Here is a 23,495-nt window from a genome sequence, read left to right as displayed (position 1 = left end):
GGTGGGGTGACAGCAGAGCTGTTCCCTGAGATAATGTGCTGTGCAGAACGCGCTGTTACCCCTTTCACTCCTTTCCTGTTGGTCTTTTTTGCTTGCTCCTTTGACATCTGCTGTCAGCTTGGCCAAAAATAATTGGGAACTCCCTCAAAGTAAAGAAATGAGTTAAAAGGTGCTCTGAGTTCTTTGCAGCTTGGGAGGAGGTGTGGTGGCCCGCCTTTTATGCGGGCACGTAGCACATGTTTTCACTGCCTGTGTTTTTGCCACACTCCCCTTGTGTGCTTGCTGCAGGGGCATTTAGGTTTGTTAAGGGGTGATCCCCTTGTCCCTGCTTTCTGTCCATGTGGAGAAGCCTTAATTTGAGGCAAAACTGATGACTTTAGGCTGGTTATGTGCTGTTAATAGCTCAAAAAGTCGCACAAACCATGAGACTTTTCAGCTGTAACCCTGCACCTCCAGGGGACGTCATTTGGTCACTGCAGCATCTGTGGAGAGCATCAGATGCCTTGTTAGCCCATTCAAAAACTGGCAGCAAATTTCTTTTCCAGCCTTGAGGCGTTAGTTACCTTGGCCACGTAGGTACCTGTGGCCAGTCTCCCTGACACAACACACAACTCCGATTTGCAGAGGGGCCGGGTGCCTGTCTCCATTTCCACCCAAAACACAGCCAGATGCTCTCAGCTCCTTGCTGACCGCTCAGGCCAGTTGTCACCATCCTCCTGCCGCCGGTATGTGCTCTCTGGCAGGGCCGTGGGGCTGGCACGCAGAGTCCTGTAGCCCATTTCCAAGCCTCAGGTCCAAACCTGTGCCACTGCTGATGGTAGGGGCGCCAGCCAAGCGTGAATCAGAGAAAAGCAAGGCCGTGGGAAGAAGGTGCTGAGGAGTGCTGTGCAGTCCCAGCGTGGTAGCAGTGGAAGACGAGTGTAAGCTGGTGTTGGATGGGCAAAATGGGCAATGTGAGTGATGACTGTCATCTTGAGTTTTGCATGGACAAGGAAGCTGTTTAGGGAGAATGCTTTTTCAAAATGGACTTCTCCTTTTCGTGATGAACAGCATCCTGCTGCTGGTTTGGGCTGTTCTGCAAACAGCTTTCCTTCGTTTACGGAGGTGCATCCAAGATGATGACATCTTGGGGTGGAGCTCTTGTTTTATCTGCAAGTGAGTTTGAAAAGCTCGGCCGTCACCTGCATAGCACTACGAGGGCACAGTTTCAAATACAGCTTGCCCCTGCCCCTGGCTCTCAGTGTAAAGTAACTTTTAAGATGACCTTAGAAAAGTGACTTAGTTTCAGTCCTTGCTGAGCACCGTGTGCTCCTCCACCCCTTGTGTAACCGCTCAGTCCCAGATGGTATCTTGACACACTCCGTGTAGATGATGCATTCACAGGTGAAGCTGTCCTTGTTTCTGTCTGCAGCTGCTTATCAGAGAATTTTATTTAGTAATTTACACCTGCCAATTAGGATCTGTAGTGTCCTCATCAGATGAGCATCTGGGTTTCAGAGGGAAGCTTACCAAGCAAGTTGGCAAACTTTGTGTGCGCATTAAAACCATAAGTGGGCGCGTTTTTATTTCTGTTGTTCAATGCTTGCTGATCACTTCTTGTTTCCTGTACAGGAGGGCGGTAAATTAGTGCCTGCGCATAGCAGGTAGGCTTGTTCTGGGAATTAGGGGCAGCACCCATGTGCTGCAGCAAGCCAAGCGGACAAACAGGAGGCACGACTCATCATATAACTGACCTGTTTGGTGGTGCTACGTTTATTTTATTGAATTCCCAGAGTAAAACAAGGGGAGAGCCGTTTCATGCTCCTAAGATGAGGATCAGTGTGAATGGGCAGGCAGGATAGAAACATCAGCCACACCTTTCCTTGCTGCTAGGGCTGGGGATTGAAGTCTGGCTTCGAAAGTGTGTCTAGAGCTGTGTTAGCGATGCTCCGTGGTGGTGGTAGAAAATAAATACTAGAGGCTCAGGTTTGGTACAGGGGATGAGGGATGCAGTAATCTGCACAGCATCGAGAAGGCTGGAATACATGATAAAATGCCCCGATGTCTGTGTTCTTTGTCATTGCAGTACTTTACTGGCCTAGAGTGTGGACACAAGTTCTGTATGCAGTGCTGGAGTGAATATTTAACTACCAAAATAATGGAGGAAGGCATGGGACAGGTAATACGTCAACTCGTACACCTCATGACTTCTCAACATTCTGTGTACTGGAGAGGAGGGGGAAGGAAGAATCCTTCACTAAAGTTTGAAAAAAAAAACAAAAGAGCAACAGTTAAAACTACAAACCTGTAAAAACTTTGGGGGCTGTAGTCTTTGCCATGAGTGAAGCTGAAGGGAAGCTTAGTTTGTAAATCTTTGCTCTGGATGGGAGAAATCGTGCTGTGCAGGGTGGCACATTGGGATGTGATGATAAAGTCCATCTACTATTTTTGCTGTGGGTTGGAGTGAAGTCTGTTGCCTTGGAATTCTTTGTGATGCAAAAAAAAATAAGATAAACACTGTTCTTTTTATGACCTTTCTGTTTTTTCAGACCATTTCATGCCCTGCTCATGGCTGTGATATCTTAGTTGATGACAATACAGTTATGTAAGTATGATGAGTTGCTACCTCTTGGCTTTCTTTTCTTTTTTCCATTTTGTTATTCATGTGCTATTCAAATATGTACTGGCTTATAAAAAGCTGGGTAGAAGCTTAAGGCACTAGGGAGGTTGGCGCTGAAGTGTCTATTTTGATTCTGGTATGTTTCTTAACTTCCCGTTTAGGTCTGAAAAACCCGTGCCCCAGTACTTGGAGTAAAGACTCCTTGACCAGTTGGGTCATCGAGACAGCATAATAAACATCAGGCAGTCTTTCTAAACCCTGTTTAACAGCTTTGTGCATTTTGTTTCCTTTGATTTATGTAGGAATTTGACTTCCTACCTAGGTCAACCCACTGGTTCACCAGGTCCTATAGCTGTAGTTACTCTGTGAGTCAGAGGAAGTCAGTCCTGTGTACAGTCTGAGGTAGGGGATGTTTTATGCCCTCTGATAGAGAGCAGTTGACCCTCAAACATAAGATCTGATTAAACTGGTATGTCAACCTGTGTCACTTAGCTTATTAAGTTGTCTTGCTGAAGGATGGCTGCTTGCACAAGGCGAAGCAGTGAATTCCACAAGCTTCCTCCCCTTTTATGCTGTGTGATGTTACTGCGTGAGTAATATCCTTCATAATGCTGAACCTTGATTAAGTTCATTTTGATTCTTCATGCTAAAAAGCATCTAAATAGAAGCTCGTTCTCTTACCTTATTCCTTCCTTCCTGAAGTCTGACTCACTCATTGATATTAATTTGCTGTTTTTTCTATCAGTTGCTTTCAGACGAGTGATTTCCCATATCCCTCTGCACCAGTGGCTCTGTTAGTCATAAAGTGTAGGCTGAAGAGAAGTGGAAGTAGCTGAAATATCCTCGTGCCCCGTTGAGGGGTGGTTTGTGGAGTTCAGTGGGTGGAAACCGAGCCGAAGTTGGCATCTCTTGAGTGACTTGATGGAGATTTTTGTTTACTGGAGTCTGAGCTCGACTTGTGGTGTCACACGCTCTCAGCAGGAAATCGCTCGAGGGCGTTCCCGATTGCAGCTCTCAGTGAATGAGATGTGCTTGGGGGTCCCTTCACATAGTCTAGCTGGGGGTCTTCAGGTCAGTGGAGGCTGTGGTGGCAGCATTAGAAGGGGGAGGAAGAGGAAGATGGAAGCATGTGCTGTGCCCCACCTAGAACCGATAAGGATAGCTGGGACTTTAGGCAGTAAAACAAGCAAGTTCTCCTTGTTTAAGTGAAATGTTAAATGCAGAGGTGAAAACCCTCCTTTCCCTCCTCTTATGGGGGACACCTGCAATTTCTGGGGGGAGGGAAGGTGCATTTTCTGTGAATGCTAGTGCTTTGCCTGAAAAGCAACAATGGTGATCTGCAGCTATTTTACAAAATGGCAGGAACAAAGATGTAAGTAATACCATCTGGAATCTGCACCCCCTCCCATGTGCTTAGTTTTTCTCTTTTTAAGTCTTGTTCTTTTTACGAAGTCTCCAGCTCTAGAATTCCAAGCTATAGAAGCCGAAGAGTAATGTGCAGTGTGGAGAGACATTAAAGTTTCCTTATCCATCAAATCAGAGTAGATAGGCCAAGCTATTCACTTACTCCCTTCTTGGTACTTTCCCTCAACAAGGCAGTACATCTCCAAGTTGTATTCTCTCCGTACAAGTCCAAATTGAGCAATTCAGATGAATTTCCTTGATTTGTGAGTCTTCATCTTCAGCTAGCAGATTGCTAGCTCTCCTGCTCCTGCTCTTCCTGCTGACCTTAAGCAGGAAGGCTGCAAAGACCCTTGGGCTCTTTTGAGACCTTCAGATTGGCTGAAGGTAGTCTGTTCCCATCCCTTGTTCACTCTCGCTAATGCTGCTGGTAATTGCTTTATCCTACATGCAAAGTTCTTGATTTCATTAAGAAGCGAGGCAGGCTTACCTGGTGGCGGCTGCTGGTGGATGGCAGCAGGCCGGTACTAACCTTTAAGAATCAAACCACTCGGGGGAAATGGGTCAATTTTGGGTTTTCTTCTGGGAAGTCATATGGAGCACCTCCTCGATTTTAATCTTCCTTTGCATAATTGCAAAAAACATTGCTGCTGTGTCACTTCAGAATGCAGTAGGGTCTTGGAGTAATTCCTGTGGGAAGGTGTTTGAATTCTCACCTGATACGGGGCTTGCAAATTCACTGATTTTGCTTCTGAGGAGTTTGCACTGTGAAAATGGAACAAAAGTGTCAAACTGATGGCCTTATAGAGGGTAGCTGCCATCTTCAGATGGATCTGAAATTGTTCTGAAGACATGCCAGTGTGTAGTACTCTTTCCTGAACCTTGTTGCCGGAAGAGATCAAGGGATAACTTTTTTGTTTGCAAGCAGTTTGCTTTTTCAGCCTGGCAGCTTCAGTGAGGCCATTTCTTCCATAGCTTGGCTCATGGAAGAGTGAGCCCCAAAGGCTGGGCACCGGGATGGGTTTCATCTCGTATATGCATTAAATGCCACTTAAGGAATTTACTCTACTTCTGTGTATCTAGAAGGTTAGGTATAGAGTAAAGTGAGATTTATAATTCATTTTACAAATTTATTTTTATTTTCCTTTTTTGGTTAGTTTCACTCTGAAATTGCAGGCTCGTCACGGACAAGGGCCTGATGAGCTGCTTTGTCAGTCGATTTGTTTTATTTTAGCACTGGGAATTTGGCTGTCACGTGCTGTGTTTATGTAATAACCAGCATGTCATTTGGTGAGGAGCTCCCCAGACTGCTAAGGGCTAGGATTTATGCAACATCGCATAGTCACGTGCACTGCGTGATAACATGCAGGAGCATGCTTGATTCTGGCTGCACCCTGAAATGGGTAGTGTGTTAATTAGAATATTTATATGTGGTATGGCTGTATCAGGCTGTACTACAGTTTGATTTAAAACAGAAATACCACAACGTGCGTACTAGTCCAGCTTTATGTTGTGAAGCTTTATAAATGCAGAAGATGTTTCTTTAATAACCAAAAGACGTATATGACAGTCTTCAGCAGTACATAATTAAATTATTTATAACGCATCTAGTGTGGACAGTCTGCAAATGCCAGCTGGATCGTTGTGTCAAGGAGAAAAGCGGTCACCATGCTTTTAAAGGATTCCTGTCTGGTTGTCTTCTGCTCTGAGCTGACTTAATTCAGAAGTGAAGTCGATGCTGTGGACACTATCGCTCTGTGCTGTCGGATTTAAATCAGCTTTGCCTTTTTTGTGATGAATATAACAGATTAAAATCACATTGACTTTCAAACTGAAATTGTTGCATTCTGTTGACATCCAGCTAACATAAGGTCTACCAAAGTTAACACAGCAGTTCTGAAGCTTTTTAAAGGAGTTTGACACAAAATGCACATTTAATGTGAACGAGTTAATGAAACTTGTCTGGTTATTGGGCTCTCTAAGAAAGTGACTTTTTTAAAGCAAACATCCTCACACTGAGAGGTTAGTTCCCTTAAACTTCATGAGCTTTGTCTGATTCTGAAATTAGTATTATAAGTTGAATACAGTATCTGTAGATTTCATAATATAATAGAGAAAAGGTAAGTGCAAAAAAAGTGCTTGCAAGCATAGAAGGAAGAATCAAAATCATTTGTGTCTGTGTGTACTGGCTATGTGTGTGGGGGAAAAAGTTGAATTTACTACAATTTTTTTTTCCATTTCCACAGGCGTCTGATCACAGATTCCAAGGTTAAATTAAAGTACCAGCATTTAATAACCAATAGTTTTGTAGAGGTGAGTTTTCCTTTGAAATTTGTAATGGCTTCCAGGGTGTCTTTTGTCTTGCATGTGTACTAAACCAGAGAAGTGAGGCTAGTTTGTAGCTGTAGAATAGGATTTCTTTTGCATAGTCTCTAATCAAATGTAACTACAAATTACAGGCTTTGTGGGGGCTGTTTTTTAGCCCAGTTAGCTACAGATACAGTTGTAGGAAAAGAGTAAAGATCTATAGGACAAAAGCCATGGTGAGGTTACCTAGAGGTATAGCCAGCTGTTGGAAACTGCAATTGCAACAGTTGTTCAATGTATAAGTTCTGAGGAGCGCTTCATGTTTATGGTTCTTGAATGTTATCTGAGATGCTTCAGACTGAAAACCAGGAAACAGCATTATAAACAAGAAAGTGCCTTTAATGTTTGCCATTTGAAGTCAAGCTGTAAAATTGCTTTTAGCAAAATTCCAATAGTTTTACACCCCCAAAATCAGAATTATCTTAGAGAAGGGTGTTTTGGAAGACATTCCTCTGTCCCCATTTCCTACTTGCATGCGTTCACATTTGTTGCAGAGCCTGGTATGCAAGTTGTTACTGCGATTAAGCTTCCACTCCTTGTTTGAAGTGATGCAGTGGTAGTAAGAGCTAGGTACTGTGCATAGTTGTGAGCTTTTTAACTTTCAAAAAGGCTGTGGGAGCAGTGGAACAGAAGTGAGTAGTTGCAGACAAGTTTAAATACGCTATGTTGGTGGAAAGCTCCATAACTTCAAATTACTCAAACGTGTTCTCTGAGTGAACTCTGAGGTCAGCAGGAGAGGTGGTGCTCCTCCTCCTCTTTCATAAAGGACTCCATTTGGCAGTGAAATGTTGATGGTTGTATTCCTGCTTTCTTTTGCTAGTAAGAGAGCAAATGCCTTGGCTGAGGAGACTTATGGTAAGGCAGGAGGAAGTGCGATTGAAGCTCAGAGTTGAAAGGATGAAAAAGGGCTGAAGGGCAAATGGGTAAGTTTCTTGTGCAGCATCCTTTTTCTATCACGTTTTTTTGGCTTTGTTTTGTAGTGTAATCGACTGTTAAAATGGTGTCCTGCCCCAGACTGCCACCACGTTGTTAAAGTCCAATATCCTGATGCTAAACCTGTTCGCTGCAAATGTGGACGTCAGTTTTGGTAAGAACAAACAAGTAAAAGAAGTTAATGTTGCTTTTTGTGTTCAAAGTGTTTTAGTATGTAATCCAGAAGTCTTCGTATTGAGATGGGTTTAAATGTGGTGAGAAAAGCACGGGGAGGAGGTGGGCATGGGGTGGGCTTCAAATGGCAAGCCAGGATTAGGCCCAGCTGGTGTGTAGTTGTTGCAGCTGGTGTCTCAAGGCTCTTTTCACCAGGCTCCACATCTGGCTTTCACTGAGAGATGGCCTTCAGCTGAGTGATTTTGAGTTAGGTGAGGTTCTTGGTTGCAAACAGAGAATCCCAGTGATTTTTAGGTTTATACTGTCCTGAAATTGCATTTGTCCATTAACTTTCAATAGCAAGTTTGCCTGCAGCATATATTTTTATAATAATTAGTTAAGTCAAGTATCTTGTCCGGGTGAGGTCCTCTTGTTAGCTTTTTTTAAGATATCTGATTTATTTTGCAAAGCTGCCCGAGGTGCTTGATGGAAAATAAATCCCTGTTGCGTCTAAGCATCTAACATTAGCACCGAGATTCATGAATGTGGTATATATTCCAGTGAGGCTGTGGGATTTGAGGTGTTTGACATGTGTAATTTTTCCTTGAGATTGTCCATGGTCTTTGAACAGAACGACCCAGAAGATACCCATGGTGTTAACCAAGTTAAATAAAAGTATAGCTGGCTACCTAATTTGCTTATTTTTCCTTTCTTTCCCTTTCAGCTTTAACTGTGGTGAAAACTGGCATGATCCTGTTAAATGCAAGGTGAGCGTCTCAGAGCAGTTTTCCAAATGCGTGACTTTGAAACAATTAAAGTCAAGTTATGTGTAAGACACGCAGAAATGAAGCACAAGCTTTGCAGCTGTTCACATCAAGAAGCATATTAGTTCACCTGCTTAGATCACTTCATGAGAAGAATTAGAGAAGTCCTCCTGGATTTCTTTAGGATGCCTGAAAGTTTCTTTTTGATAGAACAATTCCTCAGCCACGTGGGGGAACACCCAGAGGAGGAGGCTGTACAACAGAGACCCTGGAGGAGAAGTGGGTGGCTTCAGAAGTGAATGCCTCACTTTACAAAGAGCATTCCTACGCTCAGCGTTTCTGTTGGTGCTTCTGCAGGGTTGCGGTTTGTAGTAATGAAGGAATTTGGTCCTGGTTCATGGACCTGCTGCCATGCAGTGAACTCTGGAACTGGGCTGTTACTTTTCGCGGGGCTGCCAGAAGCTGCAGTTAAACCTAGGATTCCTGTGGCCCTGTGCAGAGCTCACACAGATGTTTCATGCCTCGAGGACAGGGTGGTCTCTGTTCTTAGTGACAAATGCATAAAAACTTCACTGGGGAGGGGAAAGGGAAGCCTCACCAGAGGTGTAGCATGGTTTGGCTGGTCTTTCTGGAACAGTAGTGGTCAGTTTGCTTATCTAGCAGGTGTAAGCAGTCCTTTGTTTTTGTAACTTGCATTCACTTGGTAAAGCCACGTTCCCTCCAAGGTTAAGAAGGGAAAAAAAAGATTGAGGTGGATGGCAAGGGAAAAATATGACATGGCTTGGTGTAAAGATAGCCAGCGCAGAGGGTCCGACTGCGGTTTTGGCAGATCATTTTTAAAATATCTATAATATCGAGTCCCACTTGAAGTTTTAGCTGGTTGAACTTCAGGAACTGTAAACTCGTTGCTGAAGTGTTAGTGCAGTGGTCCTGCTCACTGCATTAGGTTGGTGCTGCAGGAAGTGTCTGCAACTAAATTAGTTGCTGTCTGCACTGCTTTCTAGCATCACCTGTGCTGTTTCCCCATCCCAATTTACTAGAAGATAATTTCCAAAAGGTAGGATTTTGGAATAGTAATAATTGCTTAGACTTCTGATCCTATCTTCTTCTCTTCTGGTACATATCTAGTAAGCAAGTCAAAGGATTTGTATCCGCTCTAGGAAGCTTTGTGAAGTTGTACTTCAGTGTGGTAGCATTGAGCTCTGTGTTCTTTGCTATCACCTTAATGTAAGCAGCTGTCTTGGGACCCTTTACAGTTCCTCTGTTTTAATGTAACTTTCTGCATTTTTCTAACAGTGGTTAAAGAAGTGGATTAAGAAGTGTGATGATGACAGTGAAACTTCTAATTGGATTGCAGCAAACACAAAGGTGAGGGTGTTTTCCTTGTGCTTTATGTACGCTATCAGATGAAAAGAAGAATAGCAACCTAATTTGTCAGTACTAGGATTCTTTTTTTCTGCTGTTGTCATTAAATCAGGCATTAAAATCCTCAGCTCACTGAAATACACTTGTTTGAAGTGCAAATAGGTGTTACTGCCTTGAATCAGGGGACATTCTTCAGGTTAGGTAGAGTTTGTTCATGTAACAAAGTTGACTGGAGACCCAAAGGAAGCTCAAGTTTTAAGTCTTTGGGCTCCTGTCTGGCACTGATGGCTTCCCTGAGCAAGTCAGTGCCTCGCTCCAAGTGTGTGAAACATGTTAACACCACCCGTGGCTTGATATGGCTGTGATAATTTACATCTGCCTTTAAATCCCCTGGGCTGGTCTCTTGAAGAGTTGTTCATTTCCGCTGGGCAGCATTCCAGATAGAGACTGGCAGAACAGCTGTTAAGATTTTATTATGTAAATGTCTTCGTTCCAGCGAGCCCAACTTTGTGTGAAACTTCAGCAGGTCTGCGTTTGTTGGGAATAAAAACAGCGGTGGGGTGGTGGTGAGGAAACAAGAGAAGCAGATGTCATCGGGAGGCTGGGGCTAGGAGCAGACCCAGGTCTCACTTCTGCCGGCAGGGTGGAAGAAGGTGGGGAGGGTGTGAGGAAACAGCCGCTTTGTTTTCTTAGCCCCGTTGTGTAACTGGTTAATGGCATTGTTTGCGGCAGCGCTGCTGCTTTCTGGGGCTGGCTGCGTGTTTTTCATTGAACTGGAATGTCGCATTATGGTGAGAGCAGAAACACCCATCGCTGAAACGCACGGTTAAAGTCGTGCTGGAATTGTGCAGTCTCGGTGCTTTTTTGTTTCACGGGCTGAGGCTTCTGTGGTCCCTGCTTGGGGGCTGAGCACTGCTCAGGAAAGTGAACTTGGCGGTTTTTGGGGTGAACATGTTCAGAGATGGATCGTGGGTCGAGAACCGAACCAAGTTTATTCAGTTTGCTTGCTCTTCAGATATTGCCTAAATTAAACCTGAGGAAGAAGAACCAAGTAACTTGGAAAGGGTTGAGTGCAAGCACATGTAAAGCAGCTATTTTAGCCTTGGGAACCAAATACTTGGAATATCACAATGGCACAGCCCTGTTTTCCTGTTTGACAGCCCTATCTTGCTTGTGATGGAGCCCTCGGGAGCCAGAGGAGGAGCTGCTGCTGCCCCTCGGGGGTGACACTGTCCCTGGCCTTAGGGCTCTCCGTCTCCTACCTTGTCCCTAGGTGTCCCTACCTGGGCATGTGCTGCAAAAGGCCGACGTCTGAGCTCTCCTGCTTTGGGTGCAAAACAGTTTTGCCTGCCTTCCTGGAGAGCCTCGTGCTTGTGGGGTGTTGGCACAATCTCAAGTTAAGCTTTCCCTTACTGGGTTCTGTGCTCATCTTAAAAAAAAAAAAAAAAGGCCAAAATATACTTGTGTGTGTTCTGTAAATGAAACATGAGTGATGTGCCACTAAGCCTGGCTGCTGGAAATAGGAAGCTGCTTGTCTTATTTTATTTTTTGGACAGGTATCTGCAGCTTGCTTGCCCAAAGAGTATTGTAAAGATGGTCATCCCTTTTTTAATTGGGATCTAGACTGTGTCAGCAAGGAGCCATGCTAGGGGTATTTAAAGCATATCTCAGACTATCAGAATTAAGTTTAAATGGCAGGAGCAAGAAGTTCCTTTTTTTTCCTGGGAAACACCCATCCAGAGGAGGGTGAGGAGGGGAAACAAGTGTGGCCAAGCCATGCTGGCATCAGCCCAGCTTATCTGTTACTGCCTGGTGTCAGCAGCAGAAGGGCTGTTGTCCTTGCACATCCCTGTCTAAGCTACTTCCTCTAAAATCGTAAGAGATGCTCCTGCAGCAAGAAAATACGTTGGAGCCCAGACTGTGCAGTAGCACCAGGAGAGAGGGGAAAAAAAAGGCAGGGTAATTACACCAGACATCTGAGCAAGCCAACTGTCATGGGGCCCTGTGGTGTCCGTATCGATTGAAATAACTAAAGGACAATATCACAATTCTCCTCTCTCCGAACTGATGCTAGATTGAATTCGGGGGAAAGCTGGCAGGAAACGTAACCCTCCCCCTTCATAATGATCTCTGCCTTCTCGGGGGCAGCGAAGATGGGAGTTGTGTGCTGCTGCGATGAAGTGTGAGCGGGGCTGGCTGTTGGAAGACGCATGGTTGGAGCTTTACAGCCTGCGGTCACAGAGGAGCCAAGTATTTGTACAGCTCGGGAAAAATCCCTTCCTGCCGTAGCAAGACATTGGGGCAAGAGTTGCACAGTCTGGGTGCACGTATGTCTGCCCTTGCTGTCTGTCTCCTTACTATTTCTACAAGGAAAGCAGGGCAGTTGTGTTTGGGGAGGGATGTCTTGAACCTTCTTCACAGCTGCTCACTTCAGTGAGCACGAGTCAGAGACCAAATTCTGCATCAAATTTATTCATTTTGAAGAACCAAGAAGGGAGTCGGATCAGATCCCATCAGATGCAAAACCCCATTTTAAGGTGGGGAAGAAAACTCAAGTCATTTAATTGCTGCTGTGTTCCTGTTGCTCCTGCTGTCTCCATTGCCATTTCTAGCTTTTGAAAAGTGTTTTCTCAAGTCCTCCGAGCGTGACGCTGAGCTGCAGTCCTGTCCCATGTGGTCTCAGTTCAGGGAAGAACACTTCCCATCTCACCGCGATGGAGGCGTAACAGAAAAATACCAGTCTTCCTGGAACGTGTGCGCTTCAAGTCTGGGTAATCCTTTGCAACAGGAGAATGTGAGATACGTTTGTTCCAGCTTGCCCTCGGAGACAGGATAGGAAAGGAAAATGAGGCAATTGTTATATGAGAGAGCAGAAAAGTGAAACCTAGCTGAATTGGAATTTGTTTCTGTTCAAAAACCAGAGTGGTGTGATGCATTTTTCTGACAAATTTGGAGTGGTCTGAATGAAAAATGAGGAGATTTGAGGAGTGAGTTTTGTGGCTGCCTCTATAATTTTTTTTATGTGTACTTAGGAGACCTATACACTAAATTCTTTCTGCTTATTCAAAAGATAGAGCTCTTGCAGCATGGTGTGCTGAAGTAGATGGCTTTTAGTTTAAGTAAATGTAAATTCAAAATAAGCCTAAGCAAGTTCTTTACCAAGGCTTTAGTTCTCAGTATTCTTGCAGACAAAGGGTTGAATAGTTGAAGGTTTTGTGTGTTTCTTTTCCTCAGTTTGTTGTATAAACTTGGTTCTTAAACAGTTCCTTTCTTGAATAAACTAGGCAGCTTTCTGGTGGTGTTTGGTTCGCGTGGCTTTGGCAATAAAGAAACCACATAAATCAGTTACTTCTATTAAGTGGACCTTCAAAGGATGAAGAAACAAAAACAGAAAACTTGGATTTGTGTGCTTTTTTGGGACTCCTGAGGTGTTTCAAGACTGCCTGAAAGGATCTTAGAAGGGTTGGAGGGGGAACAAAACCTTTTTAAACCTGAGTTTCAGTGATGTTGGTTTTGCGGTATCTTTGAGCACTAAGGGGAGAACAAAGATGTTAACGGTCTGGTCTTCACCCAAGGCATTGTTTTTTGTTGAAGTTAAATTGGAGTTAATGAAAGTTGTTCATCTGATACTAAAAATGCCCCTGCCTTACCACTTCTGGCTCCTGTCATGTCACCATCTCATTATCTTCTGGGCTAGACAGGACTTGAACGGCTGATGTATAAAAGAGGCAGATTTTTTTTCTTCCACAAAAGCTATTGGGCATTTTTCTCCTCCAAGCGAGATAAAATGGCAAAAACCCAGTTCTCTTCCTTTTCAGGTTGCTTTTAATGCCTGAACATGTACTCCATCTGTACTTTCTGGAAGTCCTACATTTGTTCTAATGCATGGAAATTCTGGCAGCCGCCTGGATCCTCCCTGGGCACCAGCAGTGAACTTTGCTCTTTCATTTCTCACCAGCGCGGTTTCGTGCCAGAACTGTGAACAGCCTTCCCTGAGATGTCAAAATGCCATCCTTCCTCTCAGACAAGCAAGCGTTTAAAATATCCTCCTTTGCTCGGCGATTCTAGGTGGTGTCACAGTGTGCTACTTTGCACCAAGTGTAATTAAGTTCAGCTGTGGATTTTGTTGAAGTGCTCACCCTGGTGTTGGAGGATTCATCTTTTAGGGCTGGTTATAGGTGAAGGCATTGTGGTGAATACGTCAGGGAGGCTAATGTGTGTCCCTTGCCTCTGGGAGTCCCGGAGAGGACTAATCGGTTTCACCTGCATGGAAATATGAAAGGTGTTTCTATCTAGCCTCCTGTTCACAGGGCAGCTGCTGAGGTTTGTGGGGTTTTACATACACGCAGCCTTTTAGGACAGAATGGGGATTGTTCTCCTTGGCCAGGTTTGCCTGGGCTTTTGTTGCAAAGTGCAGCGTGTAAGCAAACACCGAATTGTTCGGAGTGGAACAATGTTAATGAGGTCACTTCTGCATCGTGGCATGATAGATAACGTGCAGAATAATCTACCGGTTTAGTAATTTGATTTGCTGGCTATTATGTTGTTGCATGGCCGTAATTCTCAATAAGAACTGCCTTCCATATCCTCCTTAATCTATAAATCTCCTCCACTCATTGCATTAGTGGCTTGAGTAGTTGCTGCTTTTTTTTCTTTCTGCTAGCATTCGCTGTTTCTTTCATACATCCTTCTCGTAGCTTTTCCATAATTTTTAATAATGTTCAGCTTCTTCGCTTTCTCAAAACTTGCACAGCACACTGTGTAACCTCTTCCTTGCGCTTTGCTTAGCAGAGTGTAAAAGCATGACCAGGGTGGCGTTCCGTGTACTGCAAGGGCTGTGGTTAGGGTCTTTTTGTTCTGGTTTGCATCACCGTGCTGCCTGGGAGCTCCAAGCACCATCATGTTGAGACACTGAGGAGCTTGGTCGCATCTTCCAAGACCCAAGAGCAGAATTTCAGTGCTCCAAAGTGAGCGTAGCTGTGGGTGAGGACGGCCCCGCAGGCAGTGTGGATGTCCCCCGCTGTGCGTAGGCAGGCTGTTTGGGAGCTGTTTCTCTCTCACCCCAGTTGTGGGGTTGTCCTAAGCAGGAGCGATGGCTGCAGCTGTTTGGCTATAGCTGCGTCTTCCACCGAGGCACTCGAGTGTTGGCACCTGAGCAGATGAGACACGTGGCTGGGGGAAGCCATGCAGCTCTGCTACCACCATCTCCTCTTGGAAAACCATTCATTGCTGAGCACAGGTAGCTCAGAGCACTTCAATTGTGATGGCCAAAAACAAGTTTGGTTTCATGCTAGCATCTTCTCTTGTCTTTTTTTCCCCTTGGAACCTGCTCATCTAGTGAGAAAGGTTGCCTCTGACAGGTGGAGACCCTGATGGTCTTTGGCACCTCTCAGCTATACTCTGAGTACCTAACTGTGCAAATTCTGCTCTTTTACAGCACAAACAGACCAACTTGCATGCAAATGTAGCTTACGTGGTAGTACTTGGGACATCTGGAGTGTGTGTATATGAATGTGTTGGGTTGTGTCCTGTATAGCTTCACAAATGCTGGTGTGGCTGTGTGATGAGCTGGGCTGATCCAGGCTAGATGTTTTTTCTCCAACTGTACTTGTTGCTTGGTTTTAACCTGAGGAGTTCCTCAGCTCAACTCTGGTATAGCCAGCATGAGAGAAGTGCCAGAGGGGCAGGAACAAGCGGCAGACGAGCTGGACTGGCTTCCTTCACCTGTAGATGCAGCTCAGTGTGGTTTTGCTACTTTAGCTTTGTGTACTCAGTAGGACACTACAGAAATCATCTTTTTTATATTCTGCATGAGATGAATGTTGTTTTGGAAAGTGGCCATATTCTGCTGATATAAGAGAGTGATACTGGTGTTATTAAAAAAATATATATATTATATATATAACTTCCCTGAAGATTTCCCTGTACAGTGCTGCTCTTTGATATCCTCATACTCGACAGAAGCCTTACACCTGAAAAGGAAGCCCCACATGGACTTCTGTAAGAAAAGCCTTCAGTGAGGTGTTACATGAAGAGGGAAAAAAGGAGCCTGACGGGAAGTGTGGAAATGCCCCAGGAGGAGCATTGTCTTTTTAGCTGACAGAGGCTTCTTTGAAGCACGATGGATTCTTGCTGCTAGTTTTCGGATACTTTTTGGACGACATTTTACAACTTGCAGGTGTCTCGGATTGATAGCAGCGTGATACCAGCTCACTGTTAGGCTTTTTTGAGGTTTGAGTGCTGCAGTGGACCAAACACTTGATGGTGAGGAAAGCCAGATGCCTTCCCCTGGGCAATTATGAACCATCCCTGCTACCACTGTAACCAGTACCACTGGAGAAGGTCATGAAATTAGCCATCCCGTGTACCACTAGCAATGTATGATAGCAACAAAGGTGATATTTGTTGCTTCTTTTGGTCTGTCTAGCTGCTCTGAGTTTGGAATTATTTGGAGACTTAACTTTGAAGAGGACCTTGGTGATCAAAGGGAAAAAGTAAACCGCGTATTTCACCTGATGTGCAGTCTCTTACTGCCATGGGAACCCTTCCAATTTCCTAAGATTTTCAAGGGATGCCTTGCTTTCCCTGCTGACAGTGCTCTGTGTCCTGTCCACAGGAGTGCCCGAAATGCCACGTCACCATCGAGAAGGATGGGGGCTGCAACCACATGGTCTGTCGGAACCAGAACTGCAAAGCCGAGTTCTGCTGGGTGTGTCTGGGCCCCTGGGAGCCCCATGGATCTGCCTGGTGAGTTCAGAAGCGTGCCTGGTGGGAAGGCGAGGCAGCCACGAGGGAAACTGCATCGAGTTTTGAATTGAACTCTGTGGAATCGGTGTCCCCGTTACAGGTACAACTGCAATCGTTACAACGAGGATGATGCAAAGGCAGCAAGGGATGCACAGGAGGTGAGTCCATAACCTTTGGCGGTGAGGGAGATCACCAGCTCTGTGGCGTGCTTTTAGGCTTTCTGTAAACCAGCTGTGAGGAATTTCCTGGATTTGGGCATGAATCCAAAAGACAGTTATGTTCACCAGCAACTTTGGATTCTTGCCTTGCGCTGGGTGGGGAGAAGGTTCAAAATCACTTCAGTGCAGCGAAGAGAACATGTTAACTCAGTTGTTACCTGTCATGCTGCCTTGCCTGTTTTATAGCAGCTCTTGCATGAAGTCGTCATAATGCTGTGGGTCTGAGACAGCAATCCTAACGCCCTTTGGAAAATGCTCTTCACTGCAAAGTTCTTAATGCTAATCCTGAGGTGTTTAAACACAGCAGACCTTTTGAATGTAAATAGAGTAGACTTCAGTTGTTCCAATACCTATACTTGGAGGCCTGACAGAAGTAGAAATTGGGAGTGAAGCTGCAGCTACCTTGAACTGCTTTGTGATATGGCTAGCAGAGCCAAAACCTCTTTTAATGGGGAGGGATTGCATGCTGTGTGCTGCAGCTTGCAGAAATCCATTTCCTGCATCTCTGTCAAAGTACCGTTACAGCCAAGAACCAAAGTATTTCCTGCAGCCCCTCCTCCTGCAGATAGGGATGACTTTGGCTGGCGTGTGCTACCTTTGTACATCCACTCTGCAAGTTTAACCATGCCCATGTTGTCCTTGTTTTCAGCTGATCTGTCAGTGAGAAGAAAATAAGATTAATGGCTGTGTATTGAGTCATCTTGGTTCTCTTGTACTACTTAGCACATCGCGTCTTTCCCCTGCTCTGTAATCGACATGCCTAGGCAACCTAAGGTTGCCCTCTTAACACAAGCACAATAATTGTTTAATTAGAATTCCTTATTAGCCAAAAAAGGAAAATCTGCTTCTGGCTGTTTGTCGTGACACTGGAAGCATTTAAGTCCTTGTAACTTGAGAGGGGAGGCTGAAATAATAATAATAATAATAAAAAAAAACACAAAACTTTAGGCTTCAGCAATGTGATTCCAATTACTTTCAAGGTTGGAAGTGAGGATGCTGCAGCTGTGCTAGGAAGTCCCCTGCATGACAGGGAGCTGCAGTGGGTCTGGCCTCTCCTCTGTGCACAATGTCAGGGTTAACAGTGCCGCACAAAGTGGCGCCATCTGAATCTGGCCAACGTGTGAGGAGAGGAAACACCTTTGGAAAGGAAGCTCGTTCTCAGGGTCAGGAAGAGCCTTGTGAAGGGCTTACTTCTCTTGCAGCCATTACTTTGTTTTAACTATTTGTTCTCTTTTTCCCTAATGGGAATTAACACAGCGATCCAGAGCAGCCCTGCAGAGGTACCTATTCTACTGCAACCGCTATATGAACCACATGCAGAGCCTGCGCTTTGAGCACAAGCTCTATGCTCAGGTGAAGCAGAAAATGGAGGAGATGCAGCAGCACAACATGTCCTGGATCGAGGTGCAGTTCCTGAAGAAAGCAGTCGACGTCCTCTGCCAGTGTCGTGCCACACTCATGTACACTTACGTCTTTGCCTTCTACCTCAAAAAGAATAATCAGTCCATTATCTTTGAGGTAGGAGAAAACATGGTTGTCAGGAGTTCAGATCACAAAGATAAGTGGCATAGGGATGTAATGCTTGGAGAAGCTGTTGTCCCCAGTTGTACAGAAGTGAGTCTTTCTGAATATTGTTGTCTATAAGGTAGAGGCCCTGCTAGGCATTTTGTAGATCCTCTGCTGGGGGATGAAATATCGCTACTTGTTGCTGCAGTCTGAAACAACAAAAAAAAGGATTGAGGTTCTGGCTTGAACTGGCAAAAGAATGCATTAAAGCTTAACGCTGGTGTTTTGCCTTTCCCTGGTGCTGGCTTTTTTCCAAGGGCACTACCATTAAAATTGCTCTTGACAATCTACACAGTCTGTTTCACACGTGAAGCTGTATTAGCTATTTAAGGTTTACAGCAATCCTTCACTGGTCTACGTGCAGAATTTAAGCATAAGGTTTCTGGGCTGTGTGGTCAGGGTGCACAGAACTACTGAACAGTAGTCAAAGCTGTGTGTACCAGGAGTCAGTAGAGCTGTGCCAATGCTGGGGGGGGAAATAGACTTAGGGGCATAATGGGAGACCATTTGGCTTGTACCGTGCTGTAGTAGTAAGGAAAAGATTCCTTAGGCTTGCCAGAATATTGCAGATCGAGGAAGGAATAGGGCTTGCTGGTAGGTGTAACGGTTCTCTTCTGATCAAATAAAATTTCTACTTTTTCAGTCACGGTGCTCAGAGCAGGTTACTTGAGTGTTACATGGCTTATATCTCGCCCTGTTTTTTTTATTTTGGTTGGATTGACAGAAAAAAATCTTTCCTTCCACCTAAAAATACATATTTTTTTTTGTCTTTGCAGAATAACCAAGCAGACTTAGAGAATGCTACAGAGGTGCTTTCTGGGTACCTTGAGCGAGATATCTCCCAAGATTCGCTGCAAGACATAAAGCAGAAAGTACAGGATAAGTACAGGTTTGTTTCTGAATAATCCTCGTATCTCAAAGCTGCTCTAGCACCTGTAATGCCATCCCCTGTGGTAGGTAGCGGCATCTGTATTTGCCAAGTTGTTTTCTTCAGAGTCATGTCCCTGGGAAGCTGTTTGCTGTTGGCCCTCTGCCATACATTGTGATCATCAGCCTGTCCCTGGGCATCTCAGAACAGCAGCGTCCTGTGCCAGAGCCTGAAATCGCTGGCGGTGAAGCCCTCGCACAGATGCTGGCAGCGTGTTTTTATGCCCCTGTTGGGACCAGCCCTTGGGGGAGGTGGCTCCTAGCTCTTCCTTGCATCTGCTCTGCTGAGCAGTAGCTAGAAGGTTCAAGCCCAGAACAGAAAAATCTTGTGACCAAAAGCAAAGGCTCCATGCACTGCACAGAAGGAGCTCTGGGGAGTGGCCAGGACCTGCCAAAGAAGAACAAGGAGTGACTTTGTTGTTCCCAACTGACGACTTTGGCCCAGGTTGCGTTGCCATAAGAAAGCAGACAGCTGTTTTCATTGTCTTGCTTGCACAGTGTGTCCCCTGAGCAAAAAGTGGGTGCACAAAAGCTGTACTGAAGAAGGAGAGAGTAACCTGCTGAACCCTGAAAGAGAGCAGAAGTGGGGCCCAGGTGACAGAAATGCCAGTGCTTTTTATGGTCCCTGGGGAATCGCTTCTGCACAGTGGAAAAGTACCAAGCTGTAAATGTGGATGAGTCACAGGATTATGGCTTGCATTTTTTTGAGGCATTTTGCCAGAGTCGCTAAACTTGTGATGTCTAGGTTGGGGGCAAAAAAAAAAAATGCCCAAGTAGGGTAAGCTTCAGTGATTAAGGGATGCTGGGGAGTGGAAGAAGCAGCCATTAACTCGCAGTGGGCCTGTGGCCAATTCTGCCAAAGGGTCTGGCAGCAGGGCTGGGACTGGACAAGGCTTTCAGACCTTCTCTTCAATTAAGTTCTGTAAGTTAGCCTTTAAAATGGCTGCTAAGTTGGTATCTCAGCTCAAGCAGCGGTTTGCTTTGGTTCTGTGAAACTGGATGCTCTTCTAGGGATGGTTACAGCTATCCAGAAGAAATAAAAAATTTTATAGCTTGAATTGCCTGACAACATATATCCTAAGTCTGCCTTCAGGTTTCTGGGAAAACAGTATGCATCTGTCAAGCCTGTGCAGGTCCCTAATTAACTAGTTCAGTCATGTCTTAATCATGTCCTGCACAGTGCTCTTTGTGTACTGGTTACAGTGATGCAAGATTGAGACCAAGGATGTTATCAAGGTGGTCAGATGGGGTTTAAAGAACGGGGAAGCTGATTTCCTAGCTTGCAAAGGTATTTCTAGAAAACAGAGTTGACCCTCTCATCAACAACAAAATAACTGAAGTTGGGAAAGCAGTAACTGTGCATGTTCATTATTGCATGCTTTGTAAAAATCGGTGGGACTTTGTGTACAAAGACTTGTGTTGCAACAGCTGATGGCAAGGAGAAGAGCCAGAACAGTTTTATTCAGATGAATCTGTTGATCTGATCTGATACTGAATGCTAACAGTATTAGGGCATTAAACATGTCTGAGGTGAGGCTGCTACGATGTATTTCTTGCACTCCTGCCTGCGTGTTGGCATGTGCTATGCTTGGATAGCTTTCTGTTAGGGTCTCCTGCACTGTGCTGTGGGTCTCGTCCTGTGCCTCTGCTGTGCAGCTCCTTTTAGTGAGCAGAGGGACATGCTCCACTGGAAGGGGATTAATCCAGAATTGCCTGCTGCTTATTTATAATTTGCTTTTGGAACCTGAATACTTTAAACATTTCTCTGCTTTTATCTTTTTAGTTGGCTAACGCACCTGAAATGAACATGGCATCTTTTGATATGTTCCTATGATATCCCTTTTCCTCACTATCATTGATCCTGGTAGGACTGTACCTAACTCTGGGATCAGCTTTATTTGCAGCTTTGTCAGTTTAAGTGTGTAGGTGGGAAGATGTTGCAGGGCATAGCGCCCCTCTGAGGCGCAGGAGCTGTGGGGTGAGACCTCTGCCCTCCATCAGGCCAGTGCCCTTTTTGTAGCCACCTCTCAATGCTCTACCACTTCGGTCTCTACAGGGATTTTGGAGGGGAATAAAACAGGGTCAGCATTCCGGGGTTTGTTTTGCCCAGCTAGCTCCTGGAATTGTCTATATACAGCTCAGTGAGCAGGCATCAGCGCACCTTTGAGGAGAGCTCCCTCCTGTTCCAGGTGTCACCGCTAACCCGTGCTCTGGCTTCTGCAAATTGCAGCCACCCCTTCTTCATTTTTCAGTTATCAACGCAGATTTCTCAGCTATAGGGGCTTTGGGGATATTTTTGCACGGGAAACTATACATTTGCATGGTTTTCCAGCCAGGGACCTGAAGTGAGTGACTGGCGTAGCTGAAGTCTTAATTAGTGCTGTTAACTAACTGGCTACAAATACAAAGCCCTTCTCAGGGGATCTCCCCTTTGGAAGCAAGGCTTAATGTAGGTTTGCATTACTCAATGCTTGGGACGAGCAGTGTCTCCTAACCTGTCTTTTCTGTGCTGTCCCCCTTTGCTGCAGATACTGCGAGAGTCGACGAAGGGTTTTGTTGCAGCACGTGCATGAAGGCTACGAGAAGGACCTGTGGGAGTACATTGAGGACTGAGACTGGCCCCGCATAAAACGAACTCTGAAACCTTTACCATCTAGAGTGCTCATGCGATAAAAATAAAAACACACACAAGGCACTACGCCTGTTACACCGCTGGTCTGTAGTACCGGGATTCTGTTTTGTTAACAGAAAATTTAAGTAAATTATATTGTAATAAAAAAGGTAGATAAACCATTGTACAACAGTATTCTAGGCGGCCAATAAGAGTGTGACAGACGCACTAAAAAAAAAACCCTCCAACTTTAACTTGTAACGTAGCTTCATTCTCCAAGCCGACTCCTTTTTCTTTTCTATCTTTCTTTTCCTGTGTGTAGTACAGATGAAATTTAAACCAATTTCTTGACACTGCTTTTCATGTCCAAACCAGCCATTTTGATGTACTTTGGTAAGGGGGGATGTCTCTCCCGCCCCCCTCCTCCTCTCTGCCACCCAAGTACACGGATGAATGTCGATTTGGCTCCTTGTAAAGGTGATTCTTGGGGAGGGGAGGAGGGGGGGTACACAGCAAGGAAAAAAAATTTGTATATGACTTTTAAAACAAAAAGAGGACAACACAGTATTTTTCAAAGTTGTATATAGCGCATATGCATGGACAAAGAGCAAGCGTGGCACGTGTTTGCATAATGTTTAATTACAAAAAAATATTTATTCTTTAAAAATCTTCAAGATTATGTCTATTTGCTGTGCATTTTCTTTCAGTTTGATTATTTTTTTTGTTTTGTTCTGTTTTCCCTGCGATGGGGTGGGGGAAGCGTGTGCTGGTGTAGTGACTTTTTTTGAAGGCTTTTACCAGAGAAGTTGGGTTTCTCCTCTTCCTGCAGTTCCTTTACATCCCTGGCCTCTGTGGTTTTGTGTGTACCTATTGCTGGCGACGGACCCGTCCCCTCACGCTCAGCTCCTGCCACTCGGTAACCCGGTGTGCACCGCATTAGTGACGAATGTACATTGTGGTTCAGGATGCTTTGCCTTTTTTTTTCTCTTATTTTTTTCTCTCCCTACATTGGTACTGCTTGACCTGCCCCAACCAGACTCAGCTGTTCCCATCCACGCACGCAGGACACGCGCTCTGAACCTGGAGGAAGTGTGTGTATGTGTGTGGTTAGAGTTTTTTTTATTTTCCTTAGTTCTGAGGCAGGAAAAGGAGGGGTATTTTGCACCACTTCTCAAAAGATTCTTCCAAGGTTTTGGCTGTGGATCTCCTCTCCCTCCCCCTTTCATCTGTCAAATGGAGCGTTCCTTGCTGTTAAGTTTCACTTACATTATAACGAGTCGTAACATTGAAAAGGAAAGATGATGGAATTGTCTTTGTGTTTGTTTTGGGCTCGATTACTGGGCATACTGTCCTGGCAAATATTTAACACTCCATCTAGTGCAGTAGAAATTGAAATCAGTGGGGGTATTTTTCAATTAAAAGGGGAAAGAACTAATGAGTTAGCTACTGAGTCCATTTTTATGATTTCTGTAACAAGAGCTATGTTAAAGTAAACAATTGGTGGTGGTTTTATTAAATTTACTCCTGTATAGGAATTCCTCCTGTGGTATTTTTCGCCAGGCTAGTGTCCTCTGAGCTTCTTCCCACTCTGCCAGCCTCGAGGGGGAAAAATGGCAAAGGGGCAGCTCCCAGGCAGGGCGGTGATGTGAAATGCAGGTCTCAGCTGCCACCCCACTCACTATTTTATTTATTCCCTGTGGATGGCAATACCTACACCTGCTGCGATTTCAGTGCTGGCGGGTGAGGGGTGGGATGATGCAGATCCGTCCCTGCCTACTACCATGGCAGTGGCTACTTCGGCTTCAACTATTCAAAATGCGTATTAAAATGCCTCTGTAAAATGC

General features: G+C 44.9%; 1 protein-coding gene across 1 annotated transcript in view; it reads left to right on the top strand.

The window, feature by feature from the left end:
• Nucleotides 1-23,186, top strand: part of ARIH1 (ariadne RBR E3 ubiquitin protein ligase 1) — a 55,745-nt gene extending 32,559 nt beyond the window's left edge. The window contains exons 4-14 of the mRNA XM_080607291.1: nucleotides 2,066-2,158; nucleotides 2,529-2,584; nucleotides 6,247-6,313; nucleotides 7,348-7,454; nucleotides 8,178-8,220; nucleotides 9,514-9,585; nucleotides 16,199-16,329; nucleotides 16,430-16,487; nucleotides 17,805-18,065; nucleotides 18,890-19,002; nucleotides 21,569-23,186. Coding sequence (XP_080463417.1) covers nucleotides 2,066-2,158; nucleotides 2,529-2,584; nucleotides 6,247-6,313; nucleotides 7,348-7,454; nucleotides 8,178-8,220; nucleotides 9,514-9,585; nucleotides 16,199-16,329; nucleotides 16,430-16,487; nucleotides 17,805-18,065; nucleotides 18,890-19,002; nucleotides 21,569-21,653 — 1,086 coding nt within the window. The 3' untranslated portion in view covers nucleotides 21,654-23,186. The remainder of the gene's footprint in view (nucleotides 1-2,065; nucleotides 2,159-2,528; nucleotides 2,585-6,246; nucleotides 6,314-7,347; nucleotides 7,455-8,177; nucleotides 8,221-9,513; nucleotides 9,586-16,198; nucleotides 16,330-16,429; nucleotides 16,488-17,804; nucleotides 18,066-18,889; nucleotides 19,003-21,568) is intronic.
• Nucleotides 23,187-23,495: the final 309 nt, after the last annotated feature.

Source organism: Anser brachyrhynchus (assembly GCF_964034855.1).
Source record: "Anser brachyrhynchus genome assembly, chromosome: 11".
Classification (NCBI taxonomy): domain Eukaryota; kingdom Metazoa; phylum Chordata; class Aves; order Anseriformes; family Anatidae; genus Anser; species Anser brachyrhynchus.
Note: the sequence above shows the minus strand (reverse complement) of the source record. Positions and strands in the feature narration are given on the sequence as shown.